This window comes from Diceros bicornis, chromosome 36, assembly GCF_020826845.1.
Source record: "Diceros bicornis minor isolate mBicDic1 chromosome 36, mDicBic1.mat.cur, whole genome shotgun sequence".
NCBI lineage: Eukaryota > Metazoa > Chordata > Mammalia > Perissodactyla > Rhinocerotidae > Diceros > Diceros bicornis.
In genome coordinates, this window is record NC_080775.1 from 18,084,633 (window position 1) to 18,112,102 (window position 27,470).

General features: G+C 36.9%; 1 protein-coding gene across 3 annotated transcripts in view; it reads left to right on the forward strand.

Annotated features, from left to right (window-relative positions):
• SLC39A12 (solute carrier family 39 member 12) overlaps window positions 1-27,470 on the forward strand; it is a 75,896-nt gene that overhangs the window by 15,191 nt on the left and 33,235 nt on the right. Inside the window, exons 4-11 of one of the 3 annotated variants that reach the window (XM_058532500.1) lie at window positions 1,427-1,599; window positions 6,800-6,971; window positions 11,243-11,415; window positions 14,643-14,795; window positions 16,841-16,951; window positions 19,574-19,640; window positions 23,901-24,059; window positions 25,659-25,846. In XM_058532500.1, the coding sequence (XP_058388483.1) occupies window positions 1,427-1,599; window positions 6,800-6,971; window positions 11,243-11,415; window positions 14,643-14,795; window positions 16,841-16,951; window positions 19,574-19,640; window positions 23,901-24,059; window positions 25,659-25,846 (1,196 nt within the window). The remainder of the gene's footprint in view (window positions 1-1,426; window positions 1,600-6,799; window positions 6,972-11,242; window positions 11,416-14,642; window positions 14,796-16,840; window positions 16,952-19,573; window positions 19,641-23,900; window positions 24,060-25,658; window positions 25,847-27,470) is intronic. The other 2 variants (XM_058532501.1, XM_058532502.1) reach the window with 2 other exon arrangements.

A 27,470-nucleotide genomic window follows, 5' to 3' on the forward strand; every position in this document is an offset into this window, starting at 1 on the left:
GACTTTCAATAGTTTGTCGGTAACATATCTGGGTGTGGATCTTTTTGTATTTATCCTACTTGATGTCTGATGAACTTTTTGAACTTGTAGATTAGGGTTTTACATCAAATTTGGAAAGTTTTTAGCCATTATTTCCTCCAATATTTTTTTCTACTTCTTTTTCTTACTCCTTTCCTGTTACTGCCATTACATATATGTTGGTATGCTTGCTGTTGTCCCACAGGTCTCTGAGACCTGTTCTTTTTTTTGTTAAGTCTTTTTTTCTCTGTTCTTCAGATTGAATTGTTTTTATTAATTTATCTTCATGTTCAGTGATTCTTTCTTCCACCATGTGAAACATCCTGTTAAGCTTCTCCAGTGAATTATTCATTTCAGTTATCGCATTCTTCAATTCCAGAATTTCCATTTGGACCTTTATATGATTTTGATCTCCTGTTGAAAATTGCTATTTGTTGATTTATGGTTGTCATATTTTCCTTTAATTCTTTAAGTATGATTTCCTTCACTTCCTTGAACATACTTATAATAGCTGCTTTGAAGTCTTTGCTAAATCCAGCATCTGAGAATACTCAGAGATGTATTTATTGACTGCTTTTTTCCTTGACTATGAGTCATACTTTCTCATTTCTTTGTAAGTTTCGTAATTTTTTGTTGAAAACTGGTCATTTAAAATAAAGTATTGTAGCAACTCTAGCTTGTAATTTTTCCTACCACTGATATTAACATTCATGGAAATACCAGAGGTATTTTATTCATAAGTAAGAAGATGAATAAATTCAAAGAAATTCACCATTATATTTAACTATTCTCCTTATCGATCAATATTTAAAAGCCTAGAGCTGTACCAAGGAAAACTAAACTGCAATCTTATAAACTGACAACCATACCACAGAAGCATTAGAGAACAAGGTCTAGTTTATATCTACAATCTTAGCAACCTTTCATTTCCTTTCTTTTTTCTGCATGAGCACTTAAGAGGAAAATAATTTGATTGACAACTACATTAATGTTATAGTTAATCTACTAAGGATGTATAGTGCCTCAAGGGAATAAATTTCCTATAGGTTAGGCCAGTTCCATCTTTTGCTTACATTTTTATAGGCAATCCCTAGAAAAAGAATTAGTTAGCCCAAAGGTGCTACATTGGTGGAATTGACTTTTTCATCATCTCTAAGAGATAAAAATGGTGGGAAAATCTGTGTAAGACTGGTTCATCCCCAAAGCTTAGCCAAGATTCTGTGAGGGAATCAATATCTATGTGAAATATAAACATTCTTTATTATTGTTCAGAATAAAAATTTGTCTTTTTATTAGAACAAAATTTACTTAGTAAAATATCTATGCTGTGGCCATATGAAATTGTGATTATTCTGAAATTGACCTGTCTTTATTCTATGTGACACCAGATTTTGTATGAAATTTCTAGAACTAGACCAACTCCTCAACACTCTCCGGACCAAAAGTACCTGCATAGGAAAAGATAAAATTCATCAACTTAGAAGGAAACAAAACAACATAACAGTCCGTGATTGGGGCCATCCTAATCTGTCTGTATCCACGGACCAAGAGTCAGAAGATGGTCCAATTTCCTGGGATCAGGTATTGTCATTATTCCCCTTGTACAATCATTTGCTACCATCAAAGGAAATCCAGCTGTGAAATTTCTGTAAGAATTGTAGAAAACTTAAAGGATAATGTGTATTTCCTAAAATGTAAAAATATTCTATTTCCACAGAGTGATCATGGTTTTTTTCCTTCTACAAGTGAATCTGTGCAAATATAAACATGAGGCCAAGATATTTAGGAGAATGATATATATTACTCTTTCCTCCCTTGGGTCTATATTGAATGCATAAACAATTAATTCAGCATACACATATTAATCATTTACCATGTGCCCTTCACCATTGTGGGCATTAGGGATAAGGTATTAAACAAAAATAGACACAGCTTCTATGGAGCTTACAGGGTAGTGGATGGATATAGACATTACATAAACACTTATAATAAGGAATGAACACTCTAAATTTAGGTTGGATTACAAAGAGATTACTTTGGGCTGTGCACAACAGAGAAATATTTATGTAGTAGGTAGGACTGAGGTAGTTTTTGAGAAAAGACGGTATATGAGCTTGTAAGCATATCCATATCTATATTTCTAAAGTTGTGTTCCAAAGTGCATTCACTAGTCTACCTCGATGCTTCTTGAAAAAGGGTGCTATGTCAACTCAGTTTGGCAAATATTGGAGATGCACATTGCACTATAGCATATTAAGGTATCTGAGGAGGTCCTTTAGTAAATAAACTTCTTTAATCTTATTGAATGTACCATTTCTCAAACTTTGACCATAGATTCCTTTCCTGCCCTAATCATTTAAAATCCTGAGAAATTGATGTTCTATGATACGACTTACATTTATTGAGTACTTACCATGTTTTAGACATTGTGCTATTTCACCTGCATTGCCTCATTTAATTAATACAACTATATGAGGTTAGGTTATATTATTCCATCTTGCAGATGAGGAAATTGAGGCATAGAGCTAATAAGTAATTACTTAAGTTCACAGAAACTGAGGATATGTACATAGGTTGTCTGAGAGCATATTCGGTACTCTTAACAACTATGCTATTGTTTAGGAAACGTTGATTTAAACAAATAGAACTATTTTTATTTGTATCTTAGACAAGCAATATTATTATTGAGCACAATCTGTATCCTAAAAAAGCAAAATTTCTCAAATTCCTAACACTACTGAATGCTGTTCTTATATGTTATTGGACAATATCACATATTTTTGCTATTACATATTTTATTTTATTATTTATTTATTTATTTTTAGTTTTTTGTTTATTGCAGTCACACTGGTTTATAACATTGTATAAATTTCAGGTGTACATCATTATACTTCTATTTCTGCATAGATTACATCGTGTTCACCACCCAAATACTAATTACAACCCATCACCACACACATGTGCCGAATTATCCCTTTCACCCTCCTCCCTCCCCCCTTCCCCTCTGGTAACCACCAATCCAATCTCTGTCTCTATGTGTTTGTTTATTGTTGTTATTATCTACTACTTAATGAAGGAAATCATATGGTATTTGACCTTCTCCCTCTGACTTATTTCACTTTGCATAATACATATTTTAAAAGTGAATTTCTGTTACTTTTTTACTTTACTTTTCTGTTAAAAGGCACTTATTAAAATTGATTCTTTCAAACTCATGTTTGAATACTTATTTTATTCAACTGAATTTGACAAAAGTTGACGCCTATATTAATCCTTGTTTGTGAAGTCTCCTTAAATGCTTCTTTAGAGCTGGCTTTTAGGAAGGGAACAAATTTCCCTGATGGAGATCCTATTTGCGTAAAGAATGAAGGCTATTTATTAAAATTTAGGGATTACTTACTTAAGGCATGCATCTTTTGAGAACAGTAATAATTATTTTCTGTGCTGACTATGCAAAATAAACAAAACAGCCTCTTCTACAATTCTTCTCTGCCTCAACATGTCACTTTTCCTTGTGACTCTTGTTGGGACCCTAAGATAGGAGACTAGATCCGAGGATCCTGCCTATATTATTTAGACGATTGGTTCTCAAAGTATTATCCCTGAACCAGCAGCATCAGTCTCACCTGGGAACTTACTGGAAATACAAATTCACAGGTCCCATCCCAGGATCTGCTGAATCATAAACTCTGAGAGTAGAGTCCCACACTCTGTCTTTTAACAAGCCCTCCAAGTGATTCTCAAAACAGAAGTTAAGGAACAACGGCTTTAGAATATGTTTGTAAAGTTACCACAGAAGTCAGGTGATATCTACACAAGTATACATATATATTGAAGTTTTATGTAAAGGAGTAAAGATATTTAAAGGTTCTTGACTGGGTAATCTAAATTTTCATTCTGTTTTCTTCTTTATTAAAAATATTTTGTGTTGAAAATTTTATAGACTGTAATGTGTCACCTTTAAGGACATTTGTATTAGTGATTTCAGAAGAAATTTAAAATAACAATGACGTAAATAGCTCAGGAACAGCAAGTGAATATCAAGGGCACAGAAGCTTATAATAGAATAACCTTACTCTATGAGAAGGTATTCTTAAACTAGAAACTATTCAATGTCTTGACAATTAACTGGGGAAAAATGCGTGGCATCCTGTTCATGTTTATGTCTCTACTCTTTTGCTTCCCAGCCAGGCATTTTTCAATAAGAATATTTATTATGAAAGATTCATCATCAAAGTGTGTTGCTAGCTTCCCTTTATTGTTGCCAGTGTTTTTAATGATGAAGTAATTATATTTCATTAGTAACAAATGGTACAAAAGAAAATATGGTCTTTGGAGCAAATTATTTTGATAAAGGGAAAAAAATCATGAGTTTAGCTTTCTGTTGTTGCTTTTCGTAGTAGAGACTTTTTGTAGTTCTTGCCCAATTCCTTTCTGAGAAACGCCTTCCTCACCCACAGGAGTGAGGCTGGCAGCCATGTTTGAACAGCATGATCCCACCTCCTATCTCAGGTGCAAAACTGATCAAACCAGATGGATGTCTGACCCAAGAAAGCCCGTCTTTGACTTTGCTGAACCAAGCAGATCTCTGTCAGGACTTGCAGACTCAATCCAGTCTTGGGTTCTGGGACAGAAAGGTCACTTGAGAGTTGGGGATCATATGGCCATATGTTTGCTAAAAGAGAGAAGGCCAGACTGTGAAAGGAAATAGATATATGCAGAGGGAAACAGAAAGGAGAAAACACTTGGCCGGAAGAGACAGAGAAAATATCTTTAGTTCTGATTTCCAGCTTCAAGTTGCCTTGCTCTTGAGGTATGGCTATCCTTTCAATCTCTGAGATCCTCTGTGCCCTTCCAATACAGTCTCCTCTTGGCTTTTACTGGTTTCAGTGGATTCTGTTCCATGCAACCAACCATTTCCTGATCAAGATAAAACTTTTTTATCCATGGAATCATCACAAAGGATTTTTATGTGGGAAAAAACAGCAAATATATCATCACTATTTTTTGAACAACAACATGCCTTTGTTAAAAATCCACACATTCTACAGCGTGTCAAATCAGACAAGCCTATAAATCACTGGTTTAAAAAAGATACCTTATTGGGGCCGGCCCGGTGGCGCAAGCGGTTAAGTGCGCGCGCTCCGCTGCGGCGGCCCGGGGTTCGCTGGTTCGGATCCCGGGTGCGCACCGACGCACTGCTTGGTAAGCCATGCTGTGGCGGCGTCCTATATAAAGTGGAGGAAGATAGGCACAGATGTTAGCCCAGGGCCGTCTTCCTCAGCAAAAAAAAGAGGAGGATTGGCGGATGTTAGCTCAGGGCTGATCTCCTCACAAAAAAAAAAAAAAAAAAAAAAGATACCTTATTGATTGCAACTGAAGATCACAAAGACATTGCGTGAGGGGTCTTATTTCAACAGAAGACATCCATTTGTGCTAGTGGAATTATATACCATTCTTATCCACATATTAAAACTTTTAAATGTAATTATTTTCTTTTTTTTTTTGGTGAGGAAGAGTAGCCCTGAGCTAACATCCATTGCCCGTCTTCCTCCTTTTTTGCTTGAGGAAGATTAGCCCTGAGCTAACACCTGTGTCAATCTTCCTCTATTTTGACTGATGAGTGGTGTAGGTCCGCACCTGGGACCTGAACCTGCAAATCCAGACTGCCAAAGCAGAGCGTGCTGAACCTAATCTCTACACAACGGGGCCTGCCCCAAGCTTTTAAATGTAATTTTTGATATACAAAATCAGCCCTTAATACTTTTGAGATGGACAAATGCCTTGTGGCATTTTTTAGAGATTGGTTGCATTTGTTGTTTATTTATAAATTCTTATCTCTTATAAATATGCCTATACAATATAAAAAAAATTGCGAAGATTTAGATAAAACTCAGTGGGGAATAACAATGATTTCAACTGTTTTTGTGGAGAAGGGATGCCATTTGACAGAGGTAGCCACATCGTTTAGTGTTTACACACCAACAAGTTGACACAGCATTCACTTTTTAAAATATTAATTTTACTTTTATTGGTTTGGAAAATACGTGTTGCCTACACAGGCTTATTAAATCAGAGTATTAAAGACAATGACGTCATTACCTCAGAGCTCCTGTTTACCATATGAAGTCAGCTTTGCTGATACAAAGCCATCCCATTGAAAAGCAACAAAAGCATCAAGCCTTCCTTTGTCTCTTGGTTAGAATACCACGCAACATGTTGTAAAATACAGTATATCTTTTCAATAAAGCAAAAAGTGTGCAAAACTCATACTAGGGCCAGCCCTGATGGCCTGGTGGTTAAAGTTGGCACGCTCTGCTTCAGCGGCCTGGGTTCGGTTCCCAGACGCAGAACCACACCACTGGTTTGTCAGTAGCCGTGTTGTGGCGGCAGCTCACATAGCAGAGCTAGAAGGACTTACAACTAAAATATACAACTACGTACTGGGACTTTGGATGGAAAAAAAAAAGAGGAAGACTGGCAACAGATGTTAGCTCAGTGAGAATTCCCAGCAAAAAAAGAGAATTAAAAAAAAAGTTTAAAAAAAACTCATTCTAAATAATACTCAAAATGAAAGTGAGATACAGCTGACTTTTATCAGAGATTAAAAATAATCCTTGGAAATTATTTATAGACAAAACTTTTGCCGGGAAATGTGTAGTAATGTCTTCATGTGTCCATTTTATCCATTCCGCTTAGTTTTGATCTCTCAAGGATGGCAATTGATGGTGAATTTGTTTCAGTGCTAAGGTTAGTAACAATCTATGTTTTTCCCATACAGACTTGCTTCTCTGCTGGGCAGCTGGTAGACATATTTCTACAGAACAGCATTTCACCCATTTCTAAGGAGGACTTTAAACTAATGAGTCCAGGAATCATCCAGCAACTGCTCAGCTGCTCTTGCCAACTGCCCAAGGACCAACAAGCAAAGCTGCCACCCACCACTCTGGAGAGTAAGTTCTAGCTCTTCACTCAGAAAGCGAATGCACACAATATATGCAATTATAATAATGAACACAGGATACTTATATACCAGGCACTGTTCTAGGCATTCTACATATACCAACCCATGTAATCCTCACCACAATGTTATGAGCTAGATATTATTACTATCCCCATTTTACAGATGAGGAAACTGAGGCACATAGAGGTTAAATGACTTGTCCAAGGGCACAGAGCTGGTAAGTGATGGAGTTAGGATTCAAACCCAGGCAAGCTGGTGCCAGAGTCTTTGTCTTTAACCATACCTTCCAAGAATATTTTATATTTTGTACACATTGATTTTGTCACCCATATTTGACTCAATCATGGACCATCTGAAAAATCCATAGTTGAGAACTGACATGGTATATGAGGAAGAACATTAGTGTTGCTATCAGAAATGCAGAGTCGAGTTGCCTCTATCCCCAGCCAACTCTGTGATCTTAAGCAACTCTGTACCTCCCTGAGCCTGTCTCTTTCTCTACTCAGTGGGAAAGCAATGAGATCCTGCGGGGTTTTCCATCCTTTCACACATCATGGCCCATACAAAAAAGGAAGGCACGTGGGAATAAACCAAATAGGCTTCTCTGGGACAGAGGTGAGCAGTCCAGGGAGCTACTAGCCTCCGAGACCTGGCTGGCAGCCCCAGAAAGTGAAGGGATCAATATTTGTACTCACCTGTATCCCATTAACTCATTGCAGTAGGTGAGTTCTGCCGTAAGACTTCGCAGGACACCTGTGAGGTTCCAACGGGATAGTATGTACAAAAATGTGTTCTGTAAATTTAAAGCACCGTATATTTAAAAGACAAAAAAAATATGGCGGCCTAAGAACATCCATGATGGATAGAAAGAATGTGACAGTCAACACATGCAACCTTTAAAATATTACCATTGATCTGAAGGCCTTATATACGTTTTTTCAGAGCTGTTTTTCTTTCTCTTGGAGACAGTCTGCAACACTCGTCGTAGCTGAATTGTTCAGCTGTTCAATTCTAACTCACAGTGGTTTCTGCAGCGTCACGTGGCTCATTTGGAGATTTTACGTGAACGAAAACATGGCAGGCCTAAATATCTAAGACTCCACATTTACTGAGAGGAAAAAAGCTTCATTAAAAGTGAGCAGCTAAATAATTCAGCACCTGGTGGTAGTGATGGCACAAAAATGGATGAAGAGGACAGAATGGTGGCGCCTGGGAGCTTCAATCAGCATGTTTATATTCCTACTACTGGGCATGGCGCCTGAAACGGGGGTTTGAACTGAAGATCCGTGAAAAAAGTTTTATCCTCTTTCTGATAAACTGCTAGACCCTTCTAGGGAATAGTCTTCCTGAGAAAAATCCAAACAAGTTATACTCACTAAAGAACCTAGAAAAACATTACTGTCCTCAATTTAAAATGTTGCATTATGCAACCAAAGGGAAAGGCTTGTATTGGCCTTTTGAAATTGAAGAAATATAAGATGTCATATTAAAGACAGGAGGACACAAGCAGACATTATTAAAAAAAATAGTGGGGCAGCCTGGCTTGGTGGTGTAGTGATTAAGTTCACACACTCCGCTTTGGTAGCCTAGGGTTCGCAGGTTCAGATCCCAGGTGTGGACCTACACACTGCTCATCAAGCCATGCTATGGAGGCATCCCACATACAAAATAGAGGAAGATTGGCACAGATGTTGGCTCAGGGACAATCTTCCTCAAGCAAAAAGAGAAGGATTGGCAATGGATGTTAGTCCAGGGCCAATCTTCCTCACCAAAAAAAAAAAAAGAGAGAGAGTAGTGTTCGGTATGCAAAAACTCAACCCCTAAGCACCACCTTCAATTGAGTTTCCAGGAAAGCGTGTTAGGGCAATGTATAAATTAAGTTTCAGACCTGTTCAAAGCAGCTGTTCAGGAATGGCTAAGAATTTAATTGGCAGGTCAAGTTCTATTGTAATGATGGGAAATATTCTATTGTAATGATGGGAAATAGAGCCTGTCTGCAAGTCACCTGACTCCAAGTGAGATGCAATGACACCTTTGTAAGGACCTGGGGTAAGTCAGCAGAGTCCGATGGCCACAAAAGTCAGAGATTTTATGGTTTTCAGGCAGTCCTCGCCACATGAGAGCAGGTGAAATCTGACTCACGGAAGACCTAAAAAGATATATAAGCTCTAAGTTAGGAAACATCCATTCTTCTGCGAAACCACACTGTAGCTGCCCTCAGGACAAAGGAGAGAGGGGTAGAAGAAGAATTGAAAAACTTGAAACTCTGCCTTTTGCCTGGGATGTGTCAGACTCTCCTTTGTCCTTGTGAGTTCCTGGCATTTTATGATCTTTTGTAGCTACCATAAAAATGTGGCAAGTCTGAACTTTATTAGACATTCAGGTGCTCATGCTAAGCCCTCAAATGTCTTTAATTTACGTCTTAGATGAGACGAATGACATTCCCACGCAGAGTCTATTTGTGGAAGAGTGGGACATGAAACGTGCTTAAATATCTCTAGGGATGTTTTGATAACAGGTATTTTTACTAAATTAAAGCAAAATGAAAACTCTAGGCAGGTGTATGACCATTCCAAACCATTTTTATTTTTTTTTAATTTTTAATTGTGGTAAAAAACACATGAAATTTACTATCTTAACCATTCTTAAGTGTACAGTTCAGTGGTATTAAGAATTTTCACGTTGCTGTACAACAGATCTCTAGAACATTTTCATCTGCAAAACTGAAACTCTATCCATTGAACAATCACCATTTTATAGAGATTTCCTAGCAGCAAAAAAATAATGGTGACAATGGGAAAATCCAAGTTTGAAAGTTTTTTGCCTCCTTTGAGTACGCTATCAATTCTATTTTAATATAGCCTCCTGTATAATTTAGAACTTATAATTTAATTAAGTTCCTCTTAAAATCACAAGCGTATTACCATGTTACCAGCTAGTCTCATTAACATGATCTAATGTTGAGAGAGAAGTTTCCAGAAAAGTACAAGAAGGATGAGAATGGAACATCTTCTATTATAACAAACTTTAAGAGGATAGTTTCTTAAAATCTACAATGGGCTTTAAGTAGTATGATAAGAGAATTGTTTGATTTGACTTATTATATATCTGTAGTCACTAAAGAAAATGATAGTTTAATTTTATAATTACCTTCCTTCATTGTTAACAAACCAGTTTGTTATGACTTGTTAATAAGACCTAAATAAGTAGAAAAGAGAGTATTTGCTCTGAATATCTGCAACCAAAGGAAAATGGTGGCATGAATAACTCTTTATCCCCAAATTGTTTAGACTTGACTCTGAAAGCCATTTTTAATTCTCTTTTAATCTTTCTCATTCCTTTCCTCCCTTCTTTCTTGTCCCCTCATAAATATTCATTTCTATTTGAATAATCATTAAAAAATTGCACTTTCTGAATATTTTTAAAAATCTAGAAGCCCAGAAACATAGAATAAATTTAGAAGTTATAAAACATTATTGCATGGCCAGCCCTGATGGCCTCGTGGTTCAAGTTCAGCATGCTCCTCTTTGGTGGCCCCCATTCTGTTCTGGGGTGCAGACCCACACCACTCGTTCGTTGGTAGCCAAGCTTTGGCGGCGGCTCACATAGAAGAACCCGGAGAACTTACAACTAGGATACACAACTATGTACTGGGGCTTTGGGGAGGGGAAAAAAAATTATTGGAATAATCAAAAATGTAGACTGTCCAAATTTATATTATCAACTACTAGACACTCATTGATCAGTTTTTACTAACACAATCACTCCTTTTAGTCATTGAGAATAATAAACACTTTTGACATTACAAATAATTTTGAGAACTTTTGGAAGCATTTCTCATTTTGTACACAAACATAGATCTACGATGGGCCCAAACTGTATGGTCCCTCCGTAACACTGCTTCTTTGCCTTCAAAAGTTTAAATGTGATTGGATGGAAATCATTACCAGTGTCTGTCAGCAGATGTTGTAGTTTAAATTGAGAGAAATTAATTTCTTTGGGAGCAGGAAGCAAGCTACGTTCTTTCTTGCCGCAGTGACTTTTAATAAGGGCTAGTCAGGGTAACTTCAAAGCAACAGGGTTATTTGGTAAAAGTCATTTCATTCTTTTTCTTAAAAATTAAAACCTTTTACCCAATATAACACTAACAAAACAATTTCATATCCCTATCAGCTGTATTGTAAGATGGATTCCTCTGGCATTTTCACTAGCACAGGCACTAATAGAGGGCTCTGTTTGTGCACTCTCCTTTTGACTTAGAATATGGCTACAGCACAGTGGCTGTGACACTGTTGACATTGGGCTCCCTGCTGGGGACAACACTGATCCTTTTCCACAGCTGTGAGGAGAACTACAGGCTTATTTTACAGCTATTTGTGGGCCTGGCTGTTGGGACACTGTCTGGGGATGCTCTTCTCCACCTGATCCCCCAGGTAAGCTGCTATTTCTTGTTTCAGTTGGAGTTTTTCTATTTTCTCTTTACATTTAGCCACTGAGGTGTGTATGCAAAATTTCACAGCAACTTGGCCGAGTAGATAGTGTGGCCCGTGTTTTCCTTGGAAATGAATATTATTTCCCCAAAGCACTTGTAGGAGAAAAGAGATGACCAATCATTAGGTTCACCACACGTTATCCTTATTCTTGAAATTAAAAAAAAAAGGTGGTCAGATGTAGATTCCTATTAAGAAAAATTCAAGAAGCTTATAGTAATTATCTACGAATAAAAATGAATAAACACGCTGGTTTCTCTCCAGTTGTCCCCAACACTCATCAGATCTATTCTCTGCCCTTCTTTGCTCTCTCCTCTTCCTGGACGATTGCATCTCCTCAGCTCCCTTGCAGGCTGGCTTGTTGTTTGGGTTCAGCCAGTGGGAGGCACAACAGAAAAGCCAGGGTAGGAGGAGAGAGCAGCAGGGTTATTTCTTCCTCGCTCCCTCCTGACTCGGGCACTTGCTCTAGAAGCTGCTGATTACCTGCAGTGCCACAGCTCCCTGGGAGGCCTCCTCCCCAGCTCCGCCTCCCGCTGAGCTCCAGTAATGTTATTTCTTCCCTTTCCTCTTTCAGCCCTAAGAGTGGTAATGGTTTCCTGGGGTTCCTCATTATCCTTCTTCCTTCCCTTGACCCTGCCCACACCTCTGTCATAGCACCATCATTAACCTCTCTTCGTTTGAACCATCAAAATGAATTTCCCTTTCTTGCCCTACTATTAGCGTCTAGATTTCCCTGAAGAAAAATGTAAGTGCCTGGAAGCTGGGTCTTTGTTGAAGTCTTCTGAGGCTCTTTATTTTCAGAAATGAAAGGAGTAGGACCGGAGATGCAAGAGTTTAGGCAGAAGGGTTTTCTGCTAAGGTTATGTATTCCCTCCGAAATCTCATATGATGGATAACGATGATAGACAAACGATCCCCCTCTTGCAAAGCCTGAGAAGTTAAAATTTTCCACCAGCCTCTGGCAATTTCCTACAGGGTCATTCTTGTTGCTTAGAGGCTCAATAATTATTAGCTGTTCGGAAAATCACCAAGTGAGCATTGGAGAAATGCAACAAACCGTTATTAGCTTTAATTTCCCTTGTAATCTAATTTTCTGGAAATATTTGAGGGCTTATTGGCTTCAGGCTGTGGCCGTGGCCTTTTTCTAGGTCACCACAGTGGTTGCAGGGCTGTTCACTGCCCAGGATCTTGGGAAACAGCAAAAGGATCTTAAGGCTTCGTGGGTCTCCCCAGATGGAGGAGCACACAGCTGGAGGCAGGAGGCGTACACTTGGGGATGGGTGGGGCTGTCAGCTGGCTCTGCAGAGACGTGTCACAGAGGGGAACTTAAAAGATTGGCTGGGTTTCATGAAATTTAGCAGACAGTTGTTTTACTTGAGGAAAGAGACGAGAATAAAAGTTATTGGGAAGAGGCAGAAAGATGCAGTGCAAGTGTGATGGAAAGCTAGAAAAATCAGTGGTTCCTGAATGTGATCCATGGCAAGCATTCAAAGGTCTACACAGAAATGAGAAAAATACCACTGTCATGATTTCCTTTTGTAACTAGCTAAATTTATTCAACTTAAAGATCCCACATTTTCTTCCGAGATTGTGGGGTTTTCTCCTGTTCTGTGATATTACAGTGTTCTCTATTCGGTGAAATAATGGTAATTACAAATATTAGGTGGGTATCCTTTAATGTCTTTACCAAAAGAAAAAGTTAACTAACAAATATTGGTTTTTAGTTATGTCCATAAACTCAATGTATATATGTAGATACATACAGATATATACAGTTGGCCCTCCATATCCATTGGTTCTGCATTTGTGGATTCAACCAACCTTGGATTGAAAGGCCTATGATAGTTGTATCTGTACTGAATATGTACAGACTTTTTCTTGTCATTATTCCCTAAACAATACAGTATAACAGCTATTTATGTAGCGTTTACATTGTATTAGAAATTATAAGTAATCTAGAGATGATTTAAAGTATATAGGAAGAAGTGCATAGGTTACATGCAAATACTACCACCCTTTTATATAAGGGACTTGAGCATCCATGATTTTGGTATCCACAGGGGTCCTGGAACCAGCCCCCTGTGGATAGCAACGACGGCTGTACTCACTCATGTACTCATGTGTATGTACACATAAATACTACATACATATATGTGCCAATATATATACGTACAATATATACACATATAATTTCTTTTTCCCTTTTTTAATTTAATGGTCAGTAACATCCTAAATGTGGAAACCACTGAGCTATTTCCCAGACAGCTTTCTCCTGGAGAGGGAATATGATACATAATGATTTACTAGCTCACAAGAAATCATGAGGTCAACCAATGGAATGAGTCAACCAAGGGATGAATCAACTAGAGGAAAATTCCTAATGCCTTTCTTGTATCATTTTGTGTCTCAGGGAGCTGACAGTATTGCTGGGCATACAGTATGCACTCCATGGGAAAAGTCTTTCAATGGATTTCTAACTTATCTGAACATTTATTAAGCGTTTTCTTTAATTGCAATGGGCATGGCGAGAATAAATCCTGGATGAAATGGATCTTTATATTTGTTCTAGATTTAAATTCATTGATCAGTTAGAAAGCATTGCTGTACAAACAGATATAGATTGTACTCTTGAAAAAAAATTTAGCTAAAGGACTGAGAATGTATGAAAGTTTAGTCCACTTGCTGAAATAAGCTTAGGCTTCATTCTATGCATTAGCAGAAGGTGTTCAAAGCTCTCCTTTCTTTTCTCTTGTACACATTTTATTTGACCCTGATTAAATCATATAGTGGAAGTATTCATACATCTAAAGCAAACTGGCTTTGAATGATTTCAGGAGTTGTCATAGGATTCCCCAGAATGAAAGTTGAATATATTCAGTACTGAACCTACTAATTAATATTTAAGTCATCAGGGGCCGGCCCCGTGGCTTAGTGGTTAAGCGCGCGCGCTCTGCTGCTGGCGGCCCGGGTTCGGATCCCAGGCGCGCACCGCCGCACCGCTTCTCCGGCCATGCTGAGGCTGCATCCCACACACAGCAACTAGAAGGATGTGCAACTATGACATACAACTATCTACTGGGGCTTTGGGGGAAAAAAAATAAATAAAATTATTAAAAAAAAATATATTTAAGTCATCAAAACTTATTTCTCTATGTCTCTTTCTTTTCTAGGTTCTTGGTTTACATAAGCAGGAAGCCTCAGAGTTTGGACATTTCCATGAAAGCAAAGGTCATATCTGGAAACTGTTGGGATTAATTGGAGGCATCCATGGATTTTTCTTAATAGAAAAATGTTTTATTCTTCTTATATCACCAGGTGCTGAGGTATATTTTAAGTTCTATTTCTTTTACTTTAGGGCTTTATAATACTCTTTTATTTCAAAAGTGCTTGTTCAAAAGTAATTGACATATTCATGAAGTTGGCTATATAAGGGATGGGGCTTTGATTTCCAGAATACACAGATCATTCTGACTGGCAGCTTTCCTATACTTACGGTTATTAATTGTTTAAACACCTGTTGCTGGCCAGTTCATCTGCTTGCTACAATCTGCTATTCGACCTCCATGGCTAGTTTAGAAACAGGAGACTATTTCATGTCTGGGAATGAGGGGGCCCAAAATGCCTAGCACTCATCAGCGTTTTGAAATCTTTCCAAACCAAAAACAAATAAACAAGCAAACAAAAACTTTGAAAATTCACAAAATTACACTTCATTTTCTATCTTAAGAGCATTTAAAATTATAAAAACAAGAAGCTCAGGAATGGGATTTGTGACAAATCTTTTTCCCAGCTTGAATAATTGCTTTCATTGTGCCTGTGTTTGATCATTTTCTACATATATGATGAAACATAAAATGCAGTGTGGTTTTTTTATGGATTTTTTTTTTTTTGCTCTTGCACATTATCCTATAATAAAATAGGTTTAACTGTTTGGTGGGATGGTTAAAAAGATAAATGCTTGCAAAAGACTCCAGGAGATTAAAATAAAGCAAATTTTTCTTACAAAATCCTGGGGCTCTGCAGCCTCTGGTTTTCTTCTTAATCCCTGGCTCTCTACCTATTCACATCATATATAATGCCTGTTCCCAGGGCAAACTTTAGTAGTCTTTTAAAATAGCAGCACTTTTTGTTTATTGTCACTCCTAAATTCATTCAGAATTCTATTTTATGTGTCAAAAAATAAGATGGTTTCAAAAAATACCTGAAGACAAATGAAAATGAAAACACAACATACCAAAACTCATGGGATGCAGCAAAAGTTGTACTAAAAGGGAAATTTATAGCAATATAGGCCTACCTCAAGAAAAAAAAAGTTTTATAGATGGATAGAAGGATGATAGATGGATAGATACGTGATGAAATAAGTACAGTGAAATGTCAGTGGTAGGATCTAGGGTCTGGGTGTCTCATTGTTCACATTAGAATTCTTTCAACTTTTCTGTGTAGTTGAAACTTTTCATAATAAATAGATTTCAAACAAAATCCTGTAAAAATTTTCTTTTTTAATGAAGCAGGGTTGTTCTTTGGCCTGAGGCCCAAACTAGGATGTTATAGTAATTCAAAAATAGGAATGCCAGCTTTCAACACAGCAGCTGCTCTGGAAGTTTAGGAGCTTAACCTCTGCAAAAGGGGTTCTAGTCTCAATAGGAAGAAAAAAAAAACAACAAAAAAAAACAAGGATAGCTCCCTTTTATACACAATAGATTAGCATTCCTGGACTGGGAAAACCAGATTACAAAGCCAACGTATCAAGCTACGCATAACAATTAGAAATTTAACCAGGATGGAAATGAATGAAATAAATTCTGAACATCCAAAAATGTAGAGTTTATTCAGATTATCCTTGGACTTGTCAGGGAACTTAAAATAAGTTTTAAGAACATAATTTGAAGATTCATGATACTGCATAAAATAAAAGGAAGGTGAATGTTTTAGAAGCTACAAGTGCTTTAATTGATGAATACATTTCTGGAGACATTAATTTAGTAGTTATAGGGTGCAATACAGTTTCAGTTATCATCTTTTTGGTAGCTCCATTAGAAAGAATTCAAAATTTAATTTTGTAGTAAATAAAAAAGATAATATAAAAACTACCACTGTTCAAGCATTTTAAAATTGTTAACTAGATATTTTTGAAGTTGCATTCTTAAAGCATTCTGAATATGCGTGTGTTTCAGAGCAGTCCTGTGCTTCTCCAAGGTGAGACATTTTAGCAAGTATTTATCACAATGAGATTCTCCTGGTACTCTTTTTGTGCCACCCACCACTTTGGGCAGTAAGCAAAATGTTGAATGGAACCATGGAATTGACAAAGGCTGCACCTGTGTTCTTTTGGCTTCAGCACTAATTTTATACCATCCTCATCCAGCAGGGCATGTCTTTGGTTAATGGGCATGTGGGACATTCCCACCATCTTGCACTCAACTCTGAATTAAGTGACCAGTCAGGCAGAGGCAAATCTGCTTCAACTATCCAGTTGGTAGGTTACTGATCTGAAATATTCTACTGATTTTATTACCATCTTTCCTTTATACCTCAATGAATAGATAAAAATCGGTAGGATAGATAAATAAAATCCACTCCTGATTTACTTATTCTTGATCATGATTAATAGTTTGGAAAACTTTGCCAAGCACCTGAAAGCTGTTTTAAAGGGTAAAAAGCATTTTCCACAGATTCAAATCATTGCTATCTGCATCACTTTGAAACACATATGGGTCAGATTGACGTAGTATGTATCTCCTTAATCATTTTGTTTACAAGTCTTCATAAACCAGTTGACCTTTAGGTTTTCCATTCTGAGTAATCCTTAGCCATGACTAGGTGGGGCCAGATGCTGAGCAAGGAGTTAGTGCCTCTAGGAGTGGGGATCTAGGAGTTAGTGCACCGCTTCTTAATGCAGGAGGGAACCGATTCTGCCCAATGAGATGTCTCAAGTAAGTGCCTTCTGTTACGTTGAATTTTCCATGACAAAATCTTTCACGTGAATTCTCAAAACACAACCTCCAATCAGGTTCTAAACAATATTCCCATTCTCAAAGTAACAAGTAAAGGGACAGGAAAAATATGAAAGTAATATATAATTGTTAGAAAACTTGCCTTTATAAGTGGCCCTGGGGGAGGGGTTTACAGTTCAAGATAGATTCGTAACTGAGTAGAGATGAGTAAGCTATTCCTAAGACATTAACACAGCAAAACAGAAGTCTGGCAAGTAGACTGCAAGTCTAGAGCTAACTCAGACATACGAACAAAAACTTTCCTTTAGAAAAATGATTTTAAAAGCCTTATTGTGTTTATTGCTTAGATACTTCACATGTGGTTTGAAAGAAGAGAACTTTAGTCTGAATTAGTTTTAAAAATAACTTTAATGCTGACTTTATTCCTTCTGTTTGAATGAAGAGTCCAGAACCTCAAGGTGCATATAAGCAATCTCTGATGCTGACTGAATGAGTTTGGAACTATTTGAATACTCTAGCTCACTAATAATATATTCACCATTTCTTTTGTTATTTGAGATGCAAGATCAATCTAAAGTGAATAGAAATAATATTAAATATTAATATTGCTTGACTGGTTCAATTTCTGATTTTTCAGGAAGGAGGGGAACTCATAAGCCTTTCAAATCAACGAGGAGTTTTGGATGTTTTCCTCTAAATTCTTTTACATAGTGTGACAATATATAGCTTTTTGAAAAAAAAATCCTAGAATAAATATTTGAACTCCTGTCTTTTAATGGCACTAGAGAACCTTTTGATTATAATCAGGATTTTGATGTAATATAAAAAAAATCACATTTTTTTGTTTCTAGATGCACCAATTTCAGGCAAAATGTCTGTCTACCTCCTCTAACTCTGTATCCTTTGGATCCTATCTTACTTCTCAGCATCCCTTCTCCAAAAATAACCTGTCACATGTTTTGAATAGCTACTGTTATTCTAACTTGTGAACTTTAAATTTACTTTCTCTGTTTTACATTTAAAAGAAAAAGATGTTGTGTCTCACATAAAATTTATCTCCAAGTTTCACAACTTTGGGTGATAGAATTATATGAATATGCTTTTAAAAGGACATGTTCAATGAGCAGATAAAAAGTATTCTTTTCACATAATAAAACAAGAATCTGAGGCATGAGGAGGGAAAGTGAATTTCCTGAAATTGAACCATGAGTCAGTTTCTGAAATAAAATCATGTAATCTTAACTCATAGAAGTCAATTTCGAAATCTCACTTCTCTGTCATATCAAAGGATGAAAAAACTTTTTAAATTTATTAAACATGTCTTTGGCAAGTCAGTTGATCTACTTTCTTTTTTTCATTTCGTGAGGAGGACCGGCCCTGAGCTAACATCTATTGCCAATCCTCCTCCTTTTTTTCCCTTTTTCTCCCCAAAGCCCCAGTAGATAGTTGTATGTCATAGTTGCACATCCTTCTAGTTGCTGTATGTGGGACGCCGCCTCAGCGTGGCTGGACAAGCGGTGCGTTGGTGCGCGCCCGGGATCTGAACCCGGGCCCTCAGCAGCGGAGCACACACACTTACCCGCTAAGCCACAGGGCCGGCCCCTTGATCTACTTTCTTAATCAGCAAGATTCTTTTACTGACTGGTGAGGCTACAAAAACGGAATGTTATGCTATGAGGAATGAAATGAGGTGTTGAGTTCACATGAGTTTCTTCTCCATTCAGAATACACGATCTGCTTAAAGATCAGAAAGGGAATCCTAATCCACAATCCACCGTACAGGGGAAGAGCCAAATTAGGTCAAGATTCAAGAATCATTTTTTTTCTACAGGTTTTGGGTTTCATAAAGGCTTACATAATTTAAGAGTCTGAATTACAGGCTGTCTCAATAGCCTCTAGCTCTCTATGGAAGATTCTGATCTACATAAGAGTGCTATTTTCATCTAAATGTAGATAGTGCCAAAACTGTGCTTGCACACCCTCAGCTCTACCTTCTATGTTTGTCTATGAAGTTTAGAAGTTCTGATACACTTTAGAGTATTAAAATGTCTTTTAAAATCAACATAACTCTTCATATGTTTCATTTTTCAACAAAATGATGACTATTGCTTGTCTTTCATCATTTATTTTTTAATTTAAAATAGAAAGGCCCAGAAGATTCACAGGCACCTGAAATTCATCTGGGCAGTATGACAGCCTCCAATAGAAAATGTGAGTACCAAATTTAAAAAGCTAAACTTTAAATGTATAAAGTGCCATAGGAAAAGGTTATGTCTGCTTTAAGATAAATGTGTGAAAACCGCATAGATTTCCTGTTGGGTATGTAGTTCATTATTAAAACCTTTGCAATAAATTTATTTTTAATTTTTTTATTTTATTTTAATTATTTTATTGAGGTCATATTGGTTTATAACATTCTGTAAATTTCAGGTGTACATTATTATATATCAGTTTCTGTATAGACTGCATTGTGTTCACCAAATAAAATTTTTAGTAAAGACTCATTCTTATCAGTCTTTCAAACATACTACACGTTAATGTCAATTTTACTGCATTGTTTAAAAATGGTGTTTCCCCCGATTGTTTAAAATTGATCCTCTGAAAACTTCAATTAGTGTAAATACTTATGTGGTTATTGCGGCTCCTTTAAAATCACGGTTACGCGATGACTGAGCCTTTCACTTATATGTGAAGTCTGGAAACATCATTGGTTTTTTTGTCTTCTATCACAGTCTACTGAAATTCATTCCAAATGTCTGTCTCATTTGTGATATTGCCATTGAGATGGTAGAGCTCAAATCAGTGATCACCTCATTCTTCACATCTTAATTCTATAACTCGTTTGTTCATATAATTTTCAACCAAACTTTTTCTTTCTGTGATTTTACCTATTTCTGAATTGAATTGACCAATTGATGGATAGGCCTTTCCTCCCATTTGCTGATGTTTCTGAATAATTCTTTGAAGGTTTTTTTTTTTTTTTGGTCTATTTTGGTTTTCATCAGTTGCTCCTGAATCTTTGCCCATTTTTCTCATTTATATTACCCTTTTGTGACACACACTTCCCAACGTTTTAATGTTAAGCAGTCGTGATTAGTTATTCCTATCCTACCGTAATAAGTTAATTTCCCAATAATAAGAATAGCTACCATTTATTGAACACTTTTTATATACAGACACAGTGCTAAACACTTAACATGGTTTACCTGATTTAATCCTCCTACAATTTAATGAAGAATAATTATTATCCAAATTACACAAATAAAGAGACCAAATAGGAGAGAAAGTAAGTCACTACCCAGGATTACATAGCTGGTAAGCTCCAGCACTGAGGAACTAAGAAAATGCTAATGAACCAACAGTTTCTTTGTTATTATTCCTTCATGCATGCATCCTTGTATTCTCTTACATTCTTTCATTCAAGAAATGTTCGAAGATGTGCAATGTTTCAGGCACTGTGTATCCACCGGAGAATAAAATGAAAAAATAGTCTTTATTCCTCATTTGCAATGTGGTTGGAGATATATATACTAATAAGAACAAACATGATTGTAGCAATTACTGTTCTAAATATGTTAGATATATTAACTCCTATAGTTTATTTATTTGATTAAAAAAATGTAATTACGTACTCTGTCCAATTCTGCTCTCAGGACGTTAATAATATTTTTCCTTCTAAATCTTTAGTTCCAGGAGAAATTTAGAATGCCTCATACCTAGTGGGTCTGCAATAGACAATTCTTTGTTTTTGTTTTTGAAAGAAAGGAAGAGGAAAGAAGGACACGCCTAGTCAAATTAGGAGCAGGGAGCAGATGCTAGATCAGGAGTAATGATGGTCTGATTCAAATATTTTGTAGGCCTCTTATCTTTCCAATTCAGATAGCAAGCTTGGCATACAGAATGAATAGTTAACAAATCCAAATTCGATTACTCAACTGCCCTTTTGCCAGGGACATATTGAATTAGCTTCAAATATTTGATTACTTGCTTCATATTACCTCATTGGTGGAACTCAGCTTGTGTTTCAAAAGACAGGATGCAAAAATCCTATCCACAGTCTGATTTAAATAAACAAAAAGCAAAATGGTACAAGATCCAGCCCATGTTTTAGCATGGAAAACCTCTGATAAGTCAGAAACGTGGAACTCAATATGACTGCCAGGTACATAAGGAAAGGTAAAATATTATCAATAATTCTGTAACGCGTACACTAAATTACCAGTGAGGATTTGTCTTATCTTCTGCTGAATCATGTTTAAATTATCATAAATAATATGCACAATGTGTTCCTTGTGGCTTCCATGCAAATATGTATATTTGCCTTGTGGCATGTTACATGTCCGGGAACTGACATTTAGAAATCCATAATTAGAGATAATAAAATAATAGACAACAAAAATAGGCCACACTATTTCTTAGTAGAGTACAAATTGGGTAAAAATTTTCCATTTGAATATATGCTACTAATATCAAAACTCCATGTAGGCATATAGAAAGCACAATTTATCTGCATGCTGCAATGTTGTCAGATATATTACATTAAATTATTTTAGTTTATCTTATTTTCACAAAGAAGAGCTTGATTTCTGAAAATTGAGAGGAAGAGCTAAGCGACCTGGTAGCATTGTTAGATTCTGGGAGCTTCTAGGCAATGCCAATAAGAACTCTCTGAGTGAGTTCAATAATTTTATATTTATTCTGTGTTTTTCTGACTGTTGCCTAAAATCTGCTCATTTTTAATAAAGAATAAAATGAATTAGGAAACCACTGGAGGATATAAGTGAGTCTTCCAGGATAATTGTAACTAAGGCATGATTTTTAGAAGTCAAATATATGAGATGTCTTTGCAATGCAGTCAATACAGCTGTCTCCTGGCCGATAGCCTGGGCTGTATATGCTGTTTATGTTACTGAAGTTACTTATTTCATGGTGTGGGATATGAAATGAGTCAAATCGTATTCCCCAAGTAAAATAACAAACCGTATTATAATATGCTCCTCTTACAGTCATAGACCACATAACAGAAACCAGGAGGTAACCTCTTCCTATTTTTCCTGAGTGTACAATTATTAGAATATTATGTTCAGTTCTAACAGTAACAACTACTATGTCCACTTGTCACACAGTGTGTGTACATCAACTGATGTATAATGAAGTTTTAGACTATGACAATTGATTTTGTGTGTGTGTGTGTGAGGAAGATCAGCCCTGAGCTAACATCCAATGCCAATCCTCCCCTTTTTGCCATGGAAGGTTGGCCCTGGGGTAACATCCGTGCCCATCTTCCTCTACTCTATATGGGACGCTGTCACAGGCTTGCTTGACAAGTGATGCGTTGGTGCGCACCCGGGATCCGAACCTGTGAACCCTGGGCCGCCAAAGCAGAGCACGTGCACTTAACCACTGCGCCACCGGGCCGGCCCCAGTGTGACAGTTGATTTTAATGGCTATTCTTATCAAATGGTATACCTAGACAGTTTACCATCCGAATAAGTGTTGTCCCCGAAATATTTTTTATATTTGTTAGTCGTTCTACTCCATATTTGGGTTATACTAAAATACAATTTTAGGTTTTTGAAAACAGAAATTCTGTCCATTAAAAACTTGAACCTAGTTATGATCTAAATTGTTTCATTGACTCTCTAGTAATCAGATAATGGATATTATATAATAGAATCCCAAGAAAACAGCTTCTCTTTGTTTTGTTCAATGTCTAGCTGGTCTAGTACTGAAAGTTATTTTTCAGAAAGAGAAGAATATTCAGTAATTGTTTCAAAGCTAACTTTGGAATCAGCCAGTTGGTAGTGGTTCTGTCGTGGTCATAGTTGGGGAGTTCTTCAGAGAGGGTATTAAATTATTTTAAAATGCTTTACAAAAGACACACAGAAGGGGCCAGCCTGGTGGTGTAGTGCTTAAGTTTGCACACTCTGCTTCAGCAGCCTGGGGTTCAGGGGTTCAGATCCCTGGTGCAGACCGAAGCACTGCTTGTCAAGCCATGCTATGGCAGCGTCCCATATAAAGTAGAGGAAGATGGGCACAGATGTTAGCCCAGGGCCAATGTTCCTCAGCACAAAAAAAAACAAAAAGAGGAGGATTGGGAACGGATGTTAGCTCAGGGCTAATCTTTCTCACACACACACACAAAAAAGACACACATGGAGAGATCATCAGTGGCATTTTGGGAGGTTATAACAATATTATTTAAATTTTCATCTTTTGGCATAGGTGGACAAGGTGATAGAATAGAGAATGCCAGTGCATAATTGATCTCATTATTAGTAAGACCTGTTAGAAAAATTGTGTTGGTTACCACATTTGCACCTCCAGGCCTGACTTATTTTGAAAGCTGAAACAAAGTGGGATAGCTTAGATGGAATTTAAGAACATCAAGGGTGGGTGGGAAAGTTGGGTCGTATTTGAACGATTCCTGTGCTCTGTTAATGCTTCTCACACCTTTATTTGGTTCTGTAGGCAAAACCATTAGCTTGTTGGCAATAATGATACTGGTTGGAGACAGCCTGCATAATTTTGCAGACGGCCTGGTAATAGGAGCAGCCTTCTCATCTTCATCCGAGTCGGGAGTGACCACAACAATTGCTATCTTGTGTCATGAAATTCCACATGAAATGGGTAAGTCTGACAGTAGAATCACTGTTTCCTGCTTGTTGAGAAAATCATAATATATTTCTAGCTATGATTTACTAGGCTTCTTTTTCTAACCTACAATTGAAAGATAAATATTTTCTGTTCATGATTTATTTAAACCATAAGAAGAGAACTTGATAAAAAAATTCCTGTACCTTGGGATGAAATTCAATTAGACTCCTTTATCATATTTCCCAGGGCCAGAAGTGACTCTTTTTGGATTCTGGAGAATTCTAGATGGGAGAAAGTCATTCAGAGAAACCTTTTAAAGAACTTTGGCAAGGACTTTAAAATCTGCATATTACATGTGGGAAAAACATTAAGAGGGGAACTTTACCCATTATGTCAGCAAACAGGCCAATGAGATAAAATAACATTTAAATTAAAGCCAAACCATGGTTTCATCAACTCGATTTACACAAAAAGTGTAAAGCTGAGCATAAAATTGAAATGACAGGCGTATGGTAGCAGATGTGCATAAGACTCTTTTTCTGGATAATCTTAATAGCCCTGTAAATCAAATTCTGCCTCTCAGGAACCAAGATGAGACAGAATAGGCATTTCTGAGACAGGCGCAGAAGAGTAGAGGCTGGTCTCGGGAAAACACATGCCCTAAAGAGAGGGCTTTTGACAGTCACTCATCCTGTTCCCACTTTCGGGCCTACATTGTCCCCTTGGGCCACCCCTGCCCTCTGGTGTTAAGTGTCTATTGCCCAAAGTCCTGTCACCAACTCCTCACTGACCCATCCCTCTCAGAGCAGTTTATCCAAGGTCCTTGCTGGTCTGGGTGCCATCCCCTATGGTTCTGCTTTTAGCTACTATAATAAAACCACAGGAGAGTGTGACAGATTGTGGCAGGCCAGAAAAGATGCTTTAAGACCCATTCATAGGACCAATTATACAACAGAACTAGGAAACTGAGTCCCTAGGTGTCTATTTATTGAGTTTTAGCTTGATCCCAAGCCCCAAAACTAAGAAATAGGGGCTCTCAGATTAAAAGGTAATTCTTCTTTTAGAGGAATGTTGTGGAGAGAATAAGCTCATTTTCCTATAATCATCAAGGCAGTAAACCGTTTTCTAAAAGGAAAAATTTGTTTTCCCAACCAACTTTTGCCATGATTTTAAAATCTCATATTAAGTAGTTTTCTCGTTCCCCACAGCACTTCTTGCAAAAGTAAATAATAAAAGCCTGCATAACGTTTACCACCTCATGATTTCGCCTGGCAAGTTTCCAGGCAAAAAGATTTAGAAACCCTGGAACAGCAAGTGCTTTATTTTGCATTTGTCTGAGTTGAAAATGTCGCAGGACATGAGGAACTGAAGAGTAGGTCACAGTTCTCTCTGTCTGCTATCTCCAGGAGCAGTAAAAGGAATAGAGCTCTTGAAATGTAACTTCCTAATAGTATAATGAGTTGGCTATGAATCCTAGAGACATATAGGAAAGTGCTTTATTAACTGATCAACTTTACTTATAAAATTGGTCCCAGTTGCTAGAATGTCAAGCAAACTAATAGCACAGGACTCTGGCAAAGGCATCATCAATTAAATGATAACTATATTTTCATTTTCCCCTTAAATTTTCAGGAGACTTTGCTGTGCTCTTAAGCTCTGGACTTCCTATTAAGATTGCCATTCTGATGAATTTTATAAGTGCTCTAACTGCCTTCATAGGACTGTATATTGGTCTCTCCGTGTCAACGGATCCATGTGTTCAAAACTGGATCTTAACAGTTACTGCTGGGATGTTCTTATATTTATCCTTGGTGGAAATGGTAAGCTTTGTGGCTTTCCTATTTTGTTTTTCTAAACACTGAAAATGTGAGACAGAGAAATAGCAATAAAATGGAAGGATAGATGGGGAGAAGAGAAGAAGAATATAGATTATATAAAAGGCTAAAGAAATAGTCTGCATAATCCAAGAAAGTAAATTGTAGGCAGAAGAAACGTAATTTGAGCTACAGAAGATATTGACATTCTTTTACTGAATTTAAGTGGAATGAGTGAAATTTTTATAAGTGTCAAAAAGTGATCTTCACTTCCTTGTGCTCTAGCTCTGCATCTATGGATGATGATTATATTGCCAGCTAAAAGATGAAAAGTTCGGTTAAACAGTCAGCTGTTTTGTTTATGCTTTGGAAAATAGTTCAACTGAATTTGTCATTGAATTAAATAGCTGTTTGACTTAATTAACCAACCATATTTTTTAAAATAATGATTTCATCTATATTTAAGTTTTAATTGTCAAAGTGCTATCATACCATGGAATGAGAAGGATTATTATAGTATTGGGTCTGTAAAATTGCAACATGTATGTCCTAAAGGGGTCCTTGCTGACACTAATGCTAACTAGGTCATTACTTTTCATTCTCTATAATCTTATGAAGGAATTGAACCTGGGAAATTTTATATTGTTTTGCTCCTTAAATTCTGGTCTCTGCAAGATAAACAAGTGTTTTTTCAAGGTCACCTTCTTTGAGACTTGTTTATAACTTAAATGTCTTAAAGTGAAAGTCATAATGATTATCCCTTCTCATGGGTCAGAATAAGGCAAATAAAAATGACATAAATTAACAAAAGAAATATGGAAGACTGCAAATCAATGGAAAGTCAATCAGAACAAAAGCAGAATATACGGTTACATGTATCCTGGAGCAGAAAAGTAAAATAAACAATCTTCAAGATAACATGTGGAACAGGACCATTGGGATTGCCTAATGATGTGGCAGAATCCAGCTATTGTCCTGGAAGTAAATAAAAAGTAATGTATCATAAGGAAAAAAATCTGGAAGGCAGGAACCTATGCTGATACAACCAGAATAACAGTCCTTTCTTGACGTAGATGTCAGTGAGGGAGCCGTCTAAGTGCCACAATTTTAACCCCAGTGAAAACGCTTCTGACTTGCTGGTTGTTTTTCTTAATTCTCATGAGATTCAAACAGATGAGGTGAACACCAAAATGTTCTTCCATGTTTAGAAATATTATGTATGATACTTAGGAAATTTCCTAATCTTGACAGTGAAGATAGCTAAAAGTGGGTTAAACTCTACCCCTCTTTTCTGAATTGTAATCCGCAGCCCACGGTCAATGTTACAGAATTCTGCGATCCTTCCAGTTTGAGAAATCTGGAATTCTAGCCTTGTGTGACTTGAAAAGCACACTGTCACTCATCATTGAATGTTGCAAGCTACCTTTGGTTTAAAATATCTATATATCAGTTCTCAAACTCGCTCTTGAGTCTCCTGATTTTCAGCTTTCTATTCTAATTTCTTTTCTCTTTATGAGTCAGTTGGGGGAAGTTGCTGTATTCTTTTGAAGTTTATTTTGTTTTTTAACACAGTCTGGATCTCTCTTCAACTATAGTGGTTGTATATGTATGTAGTCAATCCTTTTTTTCT